At 39.7% G+C, this 12,794-nt stretch overlaps 1 protein-coding gene across 3 annotated transcripts in view; it reads left to right on the forward strand.

The window, feature by feature from the left end:
* The window catches only part of LOC126162205 (lysine--tRNA ligase), an 86,551-nt gene that overhangs the window by 28,154 nt on the left and 45,603 nt on the right, over positions 1 to 12,794 (forward strand). For all 3 annotated transcript variants that reach the window (XM_049918547.1, XM_049918546.1, XM_049918549.1), the window contains exon 6: positions 3,996 to 4,158. In XM_049918547.1, the coding sequence (XP_049774504.1) occupies positions 3,996 to 4,158 (163 nt within the window). The remainder of the gene's footprint in view (positions 1 to 3,995; positions 4,159 to 12,794) is intronic.

The raw sequence follows: 12,794 nt of genomic DNA on the forward strand, positions 1-12,794 counted from the left end.
AAAGCAGGAGACCATTCGAGAGACATTCAGATCTGTACCCTCTGCCATTGCCATTTTTCCGTTAATTGTCATTTGCGCTGCCCTGTGTGACAACATGACCAGAATGACCCACATCTCATTAATCCACACTACTTCTTCATCTTCATGCCACGGATCTCTCTTAAAAATCAGTATCGGCATGCAGCTACATTGACGCTCTTCATCAACTGCTTGTGACCACAGAAGTATCTACAGTAAAATACTAGATCATTTAATACTGTGACTACCTTGAAGAAAAACTATTCCAGGTTACCTTTGGGGCACAGGAAATCTGGATCATCCTGTTCTCAACACGCAGCAACAATGTACAACACACCAACATTAGGGAACAAACTCCACCTTCGCCAAAATTACAGCAACGCAAAGCAAATCAACCTAGCAAGAATTCAAACAAAAAACTAAGTGAAATCTGGCAAAGCAGCCACAAACATGATGAAATTCAAAATGTTGACACTTAACTAAAAGCATCTTCAGGTATTTTTGTATAGCAAATATCAGTGTTTTGGGTGATGGGTGTACTGATGAAGAGTCAGTAACGGCTGAAAATACAATCCCTTGCTGGGTGTTGGATATTCCTTTCTGTTATATTAATCATAAACATGACAACAAATCACATCATCAACAAATGAATGTGCATTGGTAATCCTTTTACCCATACAGCGTTTTCCCGAAAAAAATTTCAAGCTTCAATGTTTTTCCAGCTTCCTTTTATTTCTCAAAAATTTACTTGCCAGTCTTCACAATAGCATTTTTGTTTGTGTTCAGAGCTGTAGCTGTTCTGTCGAGTACATTGTTAATGGGGAGCACCTGGCCACCGTGAAGTTTTTCAGTCTCAAAGTGGCCATGTAAAATGCAAACAATTTCTGTAGACTGATATTGTGCAGCAGTCCCCTTGCCAAGAGAACAACACAGAGCTTTTTGACTCGTAGCATTTAATAAAGCTGTTTCCGACATTGTTCAGTATCGCACAACGAACAACAGTAACAACATATAAAATAATAGTTCCTGCAACAGTAAAAATGGCAACAAACAAATAACAGGGTGTGACAACAAACAGGACAACAAGTTGCTTGATACCCAAACTCAGTGCAAGCAGGAAGTGTTGTGGTGTTGGGGATGAAAGTTTGGCAATATTAGGCTGTTGCCGCAGTTACAGGTATTGTGGGATTGGTGGAATGCGGTCTTTGCCTTCTGTCCTCCCATATGGACAAACAGCAGGTGCCCATCAGCTCGCTCGCACAGAAAATGGACATAAATTATCCCTTTCACAGTTTCCAAGCGAAAGGCTTTAATGCTGTCAGAAGTGTTTCCAAAATCTGTAATTGTATGAGCAAATGAAAGTGGGTGGTTCTTAGGACACGGTGCTGGAATGGATTGGGCTTGTGTGGAATTGTCACACTGGCGCAATGCTTGGGTTACGCCATCTGCTGTTGTTAGATTTGTACACAGGCCATACAACACCTGCACTAAAAAGAAAATTATTAGAAAGCTAAATGGACTTGACAGTAATTCCAGGCGGGATGCTGTCAATTCACAACCACTTGGTATCTCTTTGAATAAACTGTTTAAGGACAAGCTTAAACACTTGTACATGGGTACATGGACTGGCTTTCGAAAAATGACAGGCAACTGACACAAACAGAAAATATAAAATGTCTTATGTTTGTCACAAGTGTGATGCGGTGTATGAAGAACTGAGCAATAAGGAATTATCTAATTTATATTTTAAACATTTCATAAAATTTGTGTTAAAAGTCTAATAAAATTTTGTTTCATATTTCTGGTTTTAATTTCATAAGCATTCTCAAATTTTAAGTGTTGCTATTCATACATTTGAAGTCTTCGCTAAAAATCTACTAAGAAAACCCAATTGGCAAGTGTTTTTTATCTCAATATGACAGATGCTATGTCTTGGATGTTTTTCTACCAGTGACTAGAAGTGGTTCCTATGAGTCATTAATCACTTACTCTGTTCGCCATAAGAATAATACAAATGCAAACATTACGCCATATATTCTTCTGTGTTCACTGTTACCGCATTTAAATCCTATCCGTGTTACAAACTCGAATGGGACAATGGCAGACATGGTAGAATTTACATATCATGCAATGTTAACATTTGTACTATTCTTATGTTGAGTAGTGATACAGTCAGAAATGAAGCATGACAAATAATATTGATTTTTAAATCTCCTGCGACTATAAATTCTGTACAGACAGAAACGTTGAAGGGAAAGGATTAGAGACGTCTAGGAGAAGGGGTAGATTTCTGGAAAGTCACTCAGAACTGCGGATCAGGGGAGATAGGAGGAGAAGGAAACACTGATTGGTGGGTACTGCATCGGACGAGATTTGAAAACCTAAGAGCTTAAAGGTGGAAGAAGGGTAATATGCAGACAGAGATTACTGCTTAAACATCATGAATGAGTTAATAAGAGTGAAAAGCTAAGTGCATTGTACTTAACAGAGGTGAGAAGGGGCGGTGAAAAATAGATGGGAAAGACAATGAAAGATTTGGAGAACTAAATCAGAGTGAAGCAAAGAGTAGTATGGTGTTCCAAGGAAGTGAGCAACACGTGAATATTGATATCTGTGATGTGCACCAGTGGTAACTTCGAATTTTGCTCTGCAAAGCAACAGACCAGCTCTTAGCAAAGTCGAAATGAACAACTAATGTGTCAGTATTCTGGGATGTGGTTGATTTTACTTCTGCTATGGCCTGTCTCTGAATCCTCCAGATATGGTGATGAGTCATCCCTTTCATGACCCAGTGCCTGACCTCTGTAACAAACCTCTCTGGCTCTACTGTGTTCTTCACCAGCTCTTCTCCCTTCCAAAATGCATAGTTTACATCATTGTCAGTATCCTGAAGGTGTAATGCTTCATCAGTCATCACTTCAGCACCCAGCTACATTGCACACTCCTGCAACCAGCATGTGGGAAAATTAACAGAAATTTCGTATTATCATCTTAAATTTGCAACTAAATTTTGACACACTAAGAGGGGCCTTTAATGCAAAACATCTGCCAGGTCTCCAGTTCTCTCTCTCTCTCTCTCTCTCTCTCTCTCTCTCTCTCTCTCTCTCTCTCTGTACAGTTTTAAGAGTTATTTACAAAATATACATTTTTCAAAGGACTGTACCATTTACAAAAATTAAGGTAAAATGAAAATACTTTGTTTCCTAACACTTATGATATATAGGTCTAATATATATTATTCCTAGAGAAATTCATCACCACGAGTTGACATGGCCTGTATGATTTAAGATGAAATCACCCATAAGTGATTCCTTGTGCTGATTTTGTGTAATTTTTTACAACCACTCCCTGCAATGCTTGACAATCTCTGTCCATCAGTACATGAGGGATGCCTGGTTTTGGTTTAGCTGTGGTTGTTCCTTCACATTCCCACTTAATAAAATCACCAACAGTCAAATTCTGCAGCTCTTGAAGGGCTGAGATGTCTCGTGGATTTGTTACCCAGATGACATGGGACGACTAGTCCACATATGTGGTCACTGAGCTCTCCTGACTGACCAGTTTTACTGTTATGCATCTATACTCATGACACAATACTCATATATATCAGTGGGTCGCCCTCTCATGAGATCTAGTGATCAGTTCCGCATTACATGGGGGTGGCCGGATACTTTGGATCAGGTAGTGTAGATGTGAAAAAGTGGGTGGATACAACAACGGCACTCAAATGTAAATAAAAATTATGGCTGCCATTATAAAGGTTCCAATTTTCCAGTGTTGCTACCTGCTGTAACTCTTGGCAATTTTTTGTAGTTACTGTTACAGTTCAGGATCTGTGTTGATATGCAGCCTAAGTTTTATTATTATTATTATTATTACTATTATTAATAGATAGCTCTGACACAAACAATTACCAATTTTTTACAGATTCTAAACATTACAGTTGTAAATTTCTTGGGCATTAATTTGTATTTCAGATGCTGATAGTAGGTGGTATTGACCGTGTTTATGAAATTGGAAGGCAGTTTAGAAATGAAGGTATTGATCTAACACACAACCCAGAATTTACTACATGTGAATTCTATATGGCTTACGCAGACTACAATGATTTAATGCTCATTACTGAGAGCATGGTATCAGGTATGTAGAGATTTTGTTGTTTGCTGTTATTTTTATGATCATTATGCAAGGAAAATATTCCTGCTGGTGATTTCCACTTTCTCACGTACATTGTAAGCAGTGGAAATACTGACGTGCAAACATATTAATGTAATGACTTAATTTCCAGATTATTTTCTTTTATAATATTCTAAGGTCTGTTTTAATATAAGATATTATTTTTATTCACTTGGCAGTTAACAGGCTGAAATTGTGTGTGCACGAAATAAGTGTTGGCTCATATTCTTCAGATACTTTATTTAGGCAACAAATTTAAGTGTAGCTTCAACACTTCAGCAGCATAAAAATTGCAAGTTTCTGAATTGCAAATGGAAAATAGTTGGAAATGGCATTAAAATATAAAATTTCTTTGTTTGAATTCCAGTCAGATCACAGACAAATTGTTGTCAGACCGTCGTTGAAGAAAACATAGCTTAAAAATGTGATAAAATGTATCGAATATAATAGACGGAAACATTCCACGTGGGAAAAATATATCTAAAGACAAAGATGATGTGATTTACCAAACGAAAGCACTGGCAGGTTGATAGACACACAAACAAACACAAACATACACACAAAATTCAAGCTTTCGCAACCAACGGTTGCTTCATCAGGAAAGAGGGAAGGAGAGGGAAAGACGAAAAGATGTGGGTTTTAAGGGAGAGGGTAAGGAGTCATTCCAATCCCGGGAGCGGAAAGACTTACCGTAGGGGGAAAAAGGACAGGTGTACATGCGCGCGCGCGCACACACACACACACACACAGACACAAGCAGACATTCGTAAAGACAAAGAGTTTGGGTAGAGATGTCAGTCGAGGCGGAAGTACAGAGGCAAAGATGTTGTTGAAAGACAGGTGAGATATGAGCGGCGGCAACTTGAAATTAGCGGAGGTTGAGGCCTGGCGGATAACCAGAAGAGAGGATATACTGAAGGGCAAGTTCCCATCTCCGGAGTTCTGACAGGTTGGTGTTAGTGGGAAGTATCCAGATAACCCAGACAGTGTAACACTGTGCCAAGATGTGCTGGCCGTGCACCAAGGCATGTTTAGCCACAGGGTGATCCTCATTACCAACAAACACTGTCTGCCTGTGTCCATTCATACGAATGGACAGTTTGTTGCTGGTCATTCCCACATAGAAAGCTTCACGGTGTAGGCAGGTCAGTTGGTAAATCACGTGGGTGCTTTCACACGTGGCTCTGCCTTTGATCATGTAAACCTTCCGGGTTACAGGACTGGAGTAGGTGGTGGTGGGAGGGTGCATGGGACAGGTTTTACACCGGGGCGGTTACAAGGGTAGGAGCCAGACGGTAGGGAAGGTGGTTTGGGGATTTCATAGGGATGAACTAAGAGGTTACGAAGGTTCACCTGACTCCATCAACCTCCTGACCCCACCGACACCCCGCACCCCTACCTTCTACCTTCTTCCTAAAATTCACAAACCCAATCATCCCGGCCACCCCATTGTAGCTGGTTACCAAGCCCCCACAGAATGTATCTCTGCCTACGTAGATCAACACCTTCAACCCATTCCATGCAGTCTCCCATCCTTCATCAAAAACACCAACCACTTTCTCGAACGCCTGGAATCCTTACCCAGTCTGTTACCCCCGGAAACCATCCTTGTAACCATTGATGCCACTTCCTTATACACAAATATTCCGCACGTCCAGGGCCTCACTGCGATAGAGCACTTCCTTTCGTGCGGATCACCTGCCACCCTACCTAAAACCTCTTTCCTCATTACCTTAGCCAGCTTTATCCTGACCCACAACTTCTTCACTTTCGAAGGCCAGACATACCAACAATTAAAGAGAACAGCCATGGGTACCAGGATGGCCCCCTCGTACGCCAACCTATTCATGGCTGGCTTAGAGGAAGCCTTCTTGGTTATCCAGGCCTGCCAACCCAAAGTTTGGTACAGATTTATTGATGACATCTTCATGATCTAGGCTCACAGTGAAGAAGAACTCCAGAATTTCCTCTCCAACCTCAACTCCTTTGGTTCCATCAGATTCACCTGGTCCTACTCCAAATCCCATGCCACTTTCCTTGACGTTGACCTCCATCTGTCCAATTGCCAGCTTCACACGTCCGTCAACCTCAAACCCACCAACAAGCAACAGTACCTCCATTATGACAGCTGCCACCCATTCCACATCAAACGGTCCCTTCCCTACAGCCTAGGTCTTCGTGGCAAACAAATCTGCTCCAGTCCGGAATCCCTGAACCATTACACCAACAACCTGAAAACAGCTTTCGCATCCCGCAACTACTCTCCCGACCTGGTACAGAAGCAAATAACCAGAGCCACTTCCGCATCCCCTCAAACCCAGAACCTTCCACAGAAGAACCCCAAAAGTGCCTCACTTGTGACAGGATACTTTCCGGGACTGGATCAGACTCTGAATGTGGCTCTCCAGCAGGGATACGACTTCCTCAAATCCTGCCCTGAAATGAGATCCATCCTTCATGTAATCCTCCCCACTCCACCAAGTGTGTCTTTCCGCCATCCACCTAACCTTCGTAACCTCTTAGTTCATCCCTATGAAATCCCCAAACCACCTTCCCTACCCTCTGGCTCCTACCCTTGTAACCTGTCCCATGCACCCTCTCACCACCACCTACTCCAGTCCTGTAACCCGGAAGGTGTACACGATCAAAGGCAGAGCCACGTGTGAAAGCACCCATGTGATTTACCAACTGACCTGCCTACACTGTGAAGCTTTCTATGTGGGAATGACCAGCAACAAACTGTCCATTTGCATGAATGGACACAGGCAGACAGTGTTTGTTGGTAATGAGGATCACCCTGTAGCTAAACATGCCTTGGTGCACATATTGGCACAGTGTTACACCGTCCGGGTTATCTGGATACTTCCCACTATCACCAACCTGTCAGAACTCCGGAGATGGGAACTTGCCCTTCAGCATATCCTCTCTTCTCGTTATCCGCCAGGCCTCAATCTCCCCTAATTTCTAATTTCAATTTGCCGCCGCTCATACCTCACCTGTCTTTCAACAACATCTTTGCCTCTGTACTTCCGCCTCGACTGACATCTCTGCCCAAACTCTTTGCCTTTACAAATGTCTGCTTGTGTCTGTGTATGTGCGGATGGATATGTGTGTGTCTGCGCGCAAGTGTACACCTGTCCTTTTTTCCCCCTAATGTAAGTCTTTCTGCTCCCGGGATTGGAATGACTCCTTACCCTCTCCCTTAAAACCCACATCCTTTTGTCTTTCCCTCTCCTTCCCTTTTTCCTGATGAAGCAATCATTGGTTGCGAAAGCTTGAATTTTGATAACATTTATCTTGTTATAACAGAAAAGTATTCAAATATGATTAAGCCAATGTGGCATCATCGTAAGAAATGAACGAAGTTATAATTTTGCATTGTTGAAAGGTATGGAAAAACAGTGAAATCTAGGCCACAGTGCAGGGATAATAATAATAATATCAATGGTACTGCTGTTGAGTTGCGACACAAAAAACTCATCAGATGTCACTAATGTACACACCTGTGACAAACATGTATGTAAAATTAACTGAAAACACACAGTTGAATAAAAAACTGAACTAAAAGTGTTAAAAGTTGTGACAGTAATAAAGTTAAGTACATAAAATTAGGTAAATGAAAATGAGTTTTAAATTGTTAATAAGAAAATGGGTAAGAATAAAATGATTTTTTAAATTACTAAAAGCAAGGTGGTTGAGAATGTGTGATGTTAAAAAGCTCTCGCTGTAACTTTAGGTAACAGTAATCATATAGTCATGCATTGGGGTCAAGGAGCTAACAAAGTGATACAAAAACGGTAAAAAAGAAAAGCCGAACAAACACGATGTAAGATTTCCTTTTCTTGATGCAACTTATCACGAGGTCTTGAAGGGCCCTCTAGCAGTTGTGTTCCTTCAGACAGTTCTTGCCTGTGCCGCATTCTGACAACCACATCAGCAGAGGTTACTGGTTACTTATTCCAGTCTTACATTTTGTTCATTTGGCTTCTTTTATATTATTTACAGGGTGCATATGCCCTGGGAAATTTGGGAAAACCTGGGAATTTTTTAGAATTCTGGGAATTTTTCCATGTTTTAGTTTTGAGTTAAATTTTTATAATTTTGACAATAAGGACTGATACTCTAACAAAGAATTTTATGTTAGCCTACTACTGCAAAATAATTCTGCAACAAGAAAACATAAATGAGAGAAGAACACCAATATGAAACTTAAGTTGCAAAGAAAATGCTCCGTTTATAACAACAAAACACAGTAAGCACACAAGGATCCACTGTCAGCAAAATGTGTCAAAGGGTGTTAGTGTGAAGACTATGCAGCAATTTGTAAAAACAAACAGCTTTTGATGACGATGGTGTCACAACTGTTTAAATCAGTTTTATTTGTGAAGTTGCGAGCAGATTCTTGGTCTGCGCAGAGCTGAAGTTGCATAGGGACAGCACTTTCTCCTGCTTCTCATTACTTGAAGTGTGGCTGTTAGATGTGTAAGCAGTAACTCCAGTCAGCTACGTACTACCTAGAAAAATCTTTCTGGTGCATCCAACCTAACACATTTGCAGATGTGCAGAGCAGTCAGAGTTGTAGTGGGAAGTAGTCTCCACATGACCTGCATTTACATTTTGTGATTTTGCTGTTCTCACTTCGTTTATAACAACCATGTCAAATGGAAACATGATGGATTTCATTGGCTGGGAGCTATGAAATTAATTACAGGGTGTATACAACCCGGGAATTTTTTCGTCCGGGAGAAAACTGGGAAGAACTCGGGATTTGTTAAATTTTTGTGATTTTGACTGGTAAGGACCAATACTCTAACAAAGGATATTACTGTATCCCACTTCTGTACAATAATACTGAAGCAACAAAACATGAACGAGTAATTAAAAAAAAAAAAAAACCCTAAGTCGCAAAGGAAATACGCCATATACAACAACAAAACACAGTGCTCGTACAAGCGTCTGTCAACAGCAAAGTGTGTCAAAGGCTTTAGGAAGAATATGCAATGCTTCCTAACAACAAATTGCCTCCGATGAGTGTGACATGACAGCTGTTGTAAATAGATTCATTTGAGCTGTTGCGGGCGGGCTCTTGTACATGCGCAGTTGAGTTGTGTATGAGCGGTACCTTCTCCCGCTTCTGGCTAACAGAGGTGTGGCTGGAGGCCTCTGCCTGATATTGCCCTGGTTCAGAAATATCGTAGATCCGGGGCTGACGCACAGAGCAGTCTGAGTTGTAGTGGGGAGGTGGGTAGTCTCCACGTGACCTGCGTTTACGTTTAGTGACTGTGCTGTTTCCTCTCTGTTTATTGCTCTCATGTCAAATGAAAATAAAATGGATTTCTATGGCTGGGAGCTATCAAGTGAATTAAAAAACATTCACATAATTACGGAAGGCTAAAATATGTTATTAGTTTTAGATTTTATTTTATTTCCACCTTTGTGACAGTCAAGGATTAATCGCCTTGCAGAACAATGAAGTTATTTTTGTCAGTTTGCTGAAGAAATTTGGCTTTTATTAACCTTATCCGCAGAGGCCGTCAATTTATTTGAAACGAAGTGTTTAATTTTGCACTGTTGGCTAGTTTCAACTGTTCGCTGCATTTAAAGTGCACGTTTTCCATCTTCTAGCTTGTATGGAATTATGCCATAATAAAGAACCAAACATGAGATAATACAGTACTGGTACTCAAGAAAATTTACATCCGTATCTTGGACATACGAATGTGCACTAAATAAGCCGAATTATGCATTTTAGTATGGTTCACGAAATTCCGATGCTCTTGAAGTATCCTCTGATGTCTTGTTTCTTTCATGTCATAATGCAAGATCTTTTAATGTTTACATGTTCGAACATACAGGCTTCCTGCGTCATCATAGCTGCACAAGCGCGGTGACGCCTGTTATCTGGCGCTCTCTGGCAACTGCTGAAACGAACCAATGTCTAACAGGTCACGGGAAAATATTGTGAATGGTGGTTTGAAAAGCGTTACTTTCAAAGTAAATTTCCTTTTACGCAAGTTGAACTATGTGCGAGAATGTACGATGAACTTCGTAAATCACAGAGCGTTTGACTCTCATTTAAAAATCAACTCTTTGAGGACAACCATCTTGAAGAATTTCGAGCCCAGAAGTTCAGACATTTATGTCGTTACTAAAAATTTTACTGGTACATTTGTGTGATGTATCTGAAAGTGTAACACGCGCAAAAAGATCAACATTATATGTGGAAGCTTAGCTTGTCTTGCAGCTTAATTATCTTAGAGACCAGTATTACATGTGAAAGCTTGTGTTTTTCTTGTAGCAACACCATGTATATTAACTTAAACCATTATTTTTTCTTATTTGTGTGTTCATGCTACTTAAGACTGATCTTGCTATTGGTTGATTACGTCGCATGTCGTATGCTGTCATCAGCTGGTGAGATCACGTGAGATGAGCTATGACTGGCTTAGAAAAGCGCGCCGCAATCTCTATTTCAATGCTTCGGAAAGTAACATGCGGTGTTTGGTGGAATTCTAATTTATATCTTAGTAACACGAAAAAATGTAGCGTATATGTTGCTGCACATCAAAGATCTTTCCAGAACGTGTTTTTACCCGAGTTTCGTTTTCTGAAGTGCCCCGGGAAATTCTACGTCAATGTAGAAAACCATAAACATTCTAAGGATTGATACGTTTCAAGAGCCAAGGAAATATATACTGTCACTTAACACGAAAAAAGTGTATTTTCACCCGGGAGAAAGTGTATTTTCAACCAGGAAATCCGGGAAAAACCTGGGAATTTTTTTTCCTTGTCCATGTATACACCCTGAATTAAAATGCACTCACATAATTGCAAAAGACTAAAATATGTTATTATTTTCAATTATCTGAATTTATTGTATTTCCACATTATTGGTAATCAAGCAGTAAACACTTAACAGAACACTGAAGTTATTTTTGACAGTTTGCTAAAGAAATTTCATTTTTATTATCTTTACCACAGAGGCATTTATTGGAAAGTAAATGTTTCATTCCGTACTATTAATTAGTTTGAACTGTTCACTGAATCTCAAGTGCAGATTTTCATCTTTCGGCACATATTGGAGTATGATACAACAAAGAACAAAACATGAGATAATACATTAATGGTATTCAAAAGAAAATTGCGTACTCGAAAACCACACAGAAATGTTTTAGCAGAATTTTTCAATCTGCCTTCTATGAAACACAATGTTATTTGATCACAAGACATCAGTCAACATTTGACTGGTACCTCCTCTAGGCTTGACGTTTTTTCTTAATTTGTGTTGTGTGTGTCTTAAGTCTTCAGAACACCATTCTTCAGCAAGATACAGTCTGGCAGCACACCCTGTTTTATCATTACAACTCCCCACAACGCCAATTGTACAGTTTCTGGACTTCACAGGCAACCTTGTTAATAATAAATGAAAAGCAAACTGGTGCTTTTCATTTATTATTATAATGTTGTTCTACCAAGAACCGACGGAAGATTCTGTTAACCTTGTTAATTTCTATACAATTTGAAAAAGTCAAGGACAACTTATTGTTCTTAGTTCTGGTGTATGCAAACAATTTTTTTTATTTAGGCAAGAAATTTTTATTCCCTCTTACTAACATGACTGTAAATTTGATTGGAAATGCTACATAACAGTATTGTAGAGTATGAATTAAAAAAAAATATACGCTAAAGTCACCACATAGCAAAATATTAGGGTACTTTGAGTTGTAGAGTCTAGTTTTGAAATGAATATTATGCCAAGGACTGCTTTCTAACTTTGCATCCCGTATCTGAATAGGATATGATAAAACAATTGCCATAAGTACAGTAACTCCGTATGTCCCCTACAAACAATATGCTGCACGTGGTCACATAATGCTTCTCTATGCACGAAATTGTAAACATAAGTACAATGAAAAACATATAAATAAAGCAAATATTTAGCACGGGCTTCCTGCATCATCGTAGCTGCACAAGCACGGTAACATTTGTTCTCTGGCGTACTCTGGCAACTGCTCAGACAAACCTATTTCTAACAGGTCACGGGAACATATTGCGAATGGTGGTTTGAGAAGCATTACTTTCAAAGTAAATTTCCTTTTACACAAGATGAATTGTTTTACGTGTGAGAATGTGCAATAAATTTCTTAAATCACAGAGCATGTGACACTTTGAGGACCACCCACTTGGAACCCTATTTGCGTTTTTGCGCTACTTAACAGTGATGTTGCTTGTTGCTGACTACATCACATGTCCTATGGTCTGAATATCTACTGTCATTATCTTACAAGGTAATGTGACATGAACTATGATTGGCTGGCAAAAGCACATTCCAATCTTGATTTCAGTACTTTGGAAACTAATGTGCTGAGTTTAGCGGTATTCATATTTATATTTTCGTAATACGAAAATATGCAGTGTACATGTTGTTGTTCGTCAAAGATATTTCCAAAACACAAAACCTTTTCTGTTCAATGGACTGATAAGTTTTACCATTCCAAGGGAAAGTATTCCATAATGTATCGTGTAGAATGTATATTTTCACCTGGGAAAAAAATGTGTTTATTATTCTCCCTGCACTGTGACCTGGCTTGTACCATGTT

The sequence above is a fragment of the Schistocerca cancellata genome, chromosome 2 (genome assembly GCF_023864275.1).
Source record: "Schistocerca cancellata isolate TAMUIC-IGC-003103 chromosome 2, iqSchCanc2.1, whole genome shotgun sequence".
Lineage (NCBI taxonomy): Eukaryota > Metazoa > Arthropoda > Insecta > Orthoptera > Acrididae > Schistocerca > Schistocerca cancellata.